The sequence below is a fragment of the Cebus imitator genome, unplaced genomic scaffold, assembly GCF_001604975.1.
Source record: "Cebus imitator isolate Cc_AM_T3 unplaced genomic scaffold, Cebus_imitator-1.0 Scaffold313, whole genome shotgun sequence".
In the NCBI taxonomy this organism is placed as follows: domain Eukaryota; kingdom Metazoa; phylum Chordata; class Mammalia; order Primates; family Cebidae; genus Cebus; species Cebus imitator.
In genome coordinates, this window is record NW_016107628.1 from 1,242,734 (window position 1) to 1,247,608 (window position 4,875).

Sequence of the window (4,875 nt, forward strand, 5' to 3'; positions counted from 1 at the left end):
TCCTAAGTTCTGGGTAATTTCCAGGTTTGAAAGTTAAAGCTGGCCAGGTGTCGTGATTCATGCTTGCATTCCCAGCGCTTTGGGACGCCGAGGTGGGCAGATCACCTGAGGTAAGGAGTTTGAGATCAGCCTGGCCAACATGGAGAAATCCCGTCTCTACTAAAAATATAAAAATTAGCTGGGTGTGGTGGTGCACACCTGTAATCCCAGCTACTCAGGAGGCTGAGACAGGAGAATAACTTGAACACAGGAGGCAGAGGTTGCAGTGAGCCAAGATTATGCCACTGAACTCCAGCTTGGGCAACAAAAAAGACTCTATTTAAAAAACAAAAAACAAAAACAGTTAAAGCTGGAATTCCTTAATTTGGCAAAGGAGGCCTTCAGGATATGATCCCAAACTACCCTTCTGGTTTTATCTCCTTCAATTGCCACTTCAGTGCAACTGAATCATTTTTCATTCCCTGATTACTCCTTTTGCTTTCATACATGTAGCTATATTGTTTTTTGTCTTCAGGATTCTTTCTTGTCATTCAGACATTCTCTTGTGTTTTAAAACCGGTTTACATTGCAGGTCCCCTCCTCTTTAAAGACTTCCCTGCCATCTCCAACAGTCTCTCTTCTTTCCCTTTCCCTTTTTTTCTTTTCTGAATTCTTCTTGAATTGTTTGTGTATATCACTTATCAGAAAGAACCGAAACCATACTGTCAAATGCTTGTTTTTGCCACTAGACTTGTGGCTTCCTGGAGCCAGGCAAGAAAGCTTTTTTATCTTTATTTCTCCAGGACCTAGCACAGAGCCTAGTTCATAGCTGTTGCCCATTGTGTGTTTTCTGAAGTAACCACATTTGAAAGGATCCAGGAGTATCTCAGATTGTACCCTCAAAAGACTGTCATGATGACTATGGAATTGCCAGGATCTCTAATTAAACTGTCAATGCTCACCATCTTTAATAAGCAGTTTTGCTAGAATCTGGGATAAATTAACACATCCAGGAGAGAAAATCTATTTCTCCTGGGTGATCTAATCCTGAGGCCGCCCTCCCTATCCACCCAGCAACTTATTACTTGACATGTCGTAAACAGACTCCAACTGGGAATCCAGTTTTAGAAGCCCTGGTGCTCTAGCATAGGAAGAAAGGGGTTGTAGGAAAAAAAATTTTAAGTGTGTCTTGGATTCTGTTTTCTCAAGGGGCTTTCTATTGCCTTCATTAGGTGGAGATTCGCAAAGAAACCAAAAGGTCAGTAAAAAATTCTCAGCCCACACTACTTTCTGACCTTTTATTTAGGCAAGTCTTATCTTTGTTTGTCTCTTATCCACAAAAACAGGGATAACACTCCATCCAGAAACTTCATTTAGAGCTTCGGACTCCCAGTTGTATGAAACTGTTATTTGTCTTTTTGCGTCTTATTTAAGGGGCAGGTCTCTAGGAGCCAAGGGCTTGTGAGTTTACACCTCATATTCCTGCCTAGCGTGGATGTTGACAGCCTCAGCAGAACTCTTTCTAAATGGTCAGGAAAAGTTCTGACCAACAGCCCTGAACAGAGCATCCTTGACCTCTTTGTTTCTCAGGGTATACACCACAGGGTTCAGTAGTGGGGTGATGACAGTGTAGGTCACTGAGATCAGCTGGTCCTGATCTCTGGTGTTCTCTGATTTGGGCTTGAGGTAGGCAATGGAGGCACAGCCGTAGTGGACAATGACCACAGTGAGGTGGGAGGCACAAGTGGCAAAAGCTTTCTTCCGGCCCTCAGCTGAAGCAATCTTGAGGATTGTAGAGATAATAAGAACATAAGAAATGAAAACCAGACCCATAGGTACAATGAGCACTAACACACTGATAATCGAAGTCAGGATTTCATTGACAGTGGTGTCAATGCAGGAGAGCTTCATCACAGGTCGGATGTCACAGAAGAAGTGGGGCACCTTTCTAGCACAGAAGGGTAATCGGAATACAGATGTCACTTGTGTTATTGCTATGATCAGCCCAATGCTGCAGGCCCCCACAACAAGCTGGGTACACACCCTCTTGTTCATAATAACCATATATCTCAGGGGGTTGCAGATGGCCACATAGCGGTCATATCCCATTGCTGTGAGCAGGAAGCAGTTAGTGATGCCAAAGATTACGAAAAAGAACATCTGCATGGCACAACCTGCTAATGATATGGGCTGGCTCATACCTACAAGGCTAGAGAGCATCCTTGGGAGAACGACCAGTGTGTATACAGTCTCTGAAATGGACAGCATGCTCAGGAAGAAGTACATGGGTGTTTGAAGATGATGATCAATTCGGATGATGGTCACGATGATGATATTGCCTGCTAGGGTTAAGATGTATAGAGCAAGAAACACCCCAAATAGGGTGATCTGCTGCTCATGAAAGCTGGAGAAACCTTGGAAAACAAAGTCAGTGATGAGAGTAAAGTTTTCTCTCTTCATTGATTGGTTACCAGATCTGAAACATAAAAGCATAAAAGTCACATCATCTCAGTAAAGCAGTGAAAGCACATTTCTGAAATTGATTGAAGTTCAATAGCTCTCAGCTATAAATCTGGGGATATATTTACTAGTGGATTAAGTTAATCCCTGCGTTTACTTATCTTTACTTAAAATATTTTTACTCTCTGACCATCTGTTATAATTTTCTATGCATCCCAGAATCATGTAGTCTCACTTTATTACTATATAACCATGCATACTCCTACTTCACTTCTTCCCTTCATCCCTGACATCTGGAATGGCTCATCTTTTTCTCCTCTTATTTCTTTCCTACTCTTCAGAGAGCAGTGCACATTTTCAGCCTTTTATAAAGCTATATTACACTCAGAGGTTCTCACGTTTATTTGGATTATTTTTACCCCATCATTGTTGCCTCACCTCACACAAACACTCAGCAACTTTATAACACCTTTTACATCTTTTCATATTTCACTAGCTCCAAATTATGCATGGATTGGGTGCTTGGAAACAATTTCTTTAGGGATGGACTAGCGACATCTTTTCTTTCAAGACTATGAATCATCCCTCTTGTACATCCTTTAAGAAGTAGAAGCAAAGTACAAAGGTTCATCTTGTCTTCAAGAAGAAAAAGGCAAAGCTTAGCCAACCACCGCCCTCTCCCCACTTCTGTCTGAGTGATGGAAGTCTGCTGACAGTTCACAACACTGATTCACATATGCTACATCTTTACCTTCCCTAAACTAGAAGGCAAATTTATAGCCAATACAGCTTTGTAAGTAAGCCTACACCCACTCTGCAGAGATAAACAATTGTATCAGGAAAGATACAGCAAATTTAAGTGTCCCTCACCTAAAGCAAAAGCAGACCCTGAATATAAAAAAACAGCTACACCATAGATACATCACTTTGTTGAAGGAAGGGGATCAGTTCAATTTATGTAATATTTCATATTTTTATCTCTTTAAACAGTAAGCTTCTGTAGGGTATTTAAATTATATTCTGATTTGCTTATGCATATTCAGAAAGAGAATTTTTGCATAAAGTAAATCACATCAATGATGAAGGGTAGTACGCATGGAGACTTTCTTCAAGTTCATAAAAATCTATTTAAAAGAAGTTGATGACCAGCTGTTAATCATTTACACTAAGAATGCTAAAAAGAAAGTAAAGCTGCAATAGAGAATATTTTCCAACAAAGAAAATCATTTGATACTAAAATATATATCTAAAGACATTTGTCTTCTGTGAGGCTTCTGAACAAAAGCTATGCAGTAGTCCACCCACACAGTGGTATGGCACCTCTGTGGTGAAATCAGAAGTTCCTGGCAGAGTTTTTAACTGTTATAATAGTGAGCACAGAAGCTGTTGGCCATTCACGATGTGAAATGTCCTGCAATACTTGTGGTGGTTCTGCCCAAGGAAGAATTGCCCTATTCCAAATACCAATAGAGTTCCTATTGAGGAACACATGGCTAAAATATAATCTGATCTGACTGAAACTTGTTTGTCTTGAGGTAGAAGAATGGCTATTATGATCTGGTTAGCATCCTCCCCACTCTTGGAAGCCTACAATTCTTCAAATGAAATAGAAGGAAAGAAGAGCAAATATAGCTTATGAAGACTTGTCCAGCTGTGATAGGAGCTGACAATCAAGTCAGCCATAGGTAATGAGCCCCATTTCAGTCCTTTTTCCAAAGAACACTCGCATGACTCTGCCTAGCACTGATGTACAACAGGAGAGCTGGGCTGGAGGAGGCTGAGGAGTAAAGATTGAAATGTCAGGCTCCCTTGGCCACAATGGATAGGCACAGGGTAAGCAAGGTGAGCAAGGTGACCAAGAGGGCTACAGCAGGACCTGAGAATGAACAGGCAGAGGATAAACACACTCTACTAGGAATGTAGTCAGGTTTAAGAGTCACAGGCATTCTTGACAACCCCTTTGTGTGGAAGTCTTTGAAGCCAGAGAAGATGCTCTCCCAGGATCAGGCAGCTGGGCTTCTGGGGGCCACTCCCTGAAGATATTCTGAGAATCACCCTGGGGCTGGGAGGATGCAGATAACAGGTACCTGGAGGTCTCATTATGTGTGAGACTCATTTACTCAATTCCAGCCTTGTGCCTGGGGAGGCTGGGGAAAGTTTTTGCTTCAAATTGAAACAGTATTCAAGGAAGCTGGTTTATTTAGTTGAGTTTTGTTTGAATAAGCACATTGTGAGTCTGTATATGCACATGTGGTTTATTTATTTTTTACCGATGGGCCTTAGAAATCCATATTCACACACCTAGGCAGCTCAGCCTTAGAGCCATTCCACCTTGGATTTCAGGAAGTTTAGGGCCTTTTGCTTATAGGCAGGAACTCTAGTATAAGAATCTAGTTTTGTTTTTGGATTAAAAGTATTTAAATATAGTCATCATTC

The 4,875-nt window shown here is 41.3% G+C and overlaps 1 protein-coding gene across 1 annotated transcript; it reads right to left on the reverse strand.

Moving 5' to 3' along the window:
- Positions 1-1,209: 1,209 nt before the first annotated feature.
- On the reverse strand, positions 1,210-2,503 carry LOC108286056 (olfactory receptor 10J1). The gene has a single exon (XM_017503662.2). It carries the CDS (start codon positions 2,470-2,472, stop codon positions 1,510-1,512), a length of 963 nt encoding a protein of 320 aa, XP_017359151.1. The 5' UTR covers positions 2,473-2,503; the 3' UTR covers positions 1,210-1,509.
- Between the last annotated feature and the right edge of the window lie 2,372 nt (positions 2,504-4,875).

Excerpts from the sequence above, each read along its gene's own strand:
- LOC108286056 (XM_017503662.2), bottom strand. The coding sequence starts at position 2,472 with ATGCTTTTATGTTTCAGATCTGGTAACCAATCAATGAAGAGAGAAAAC.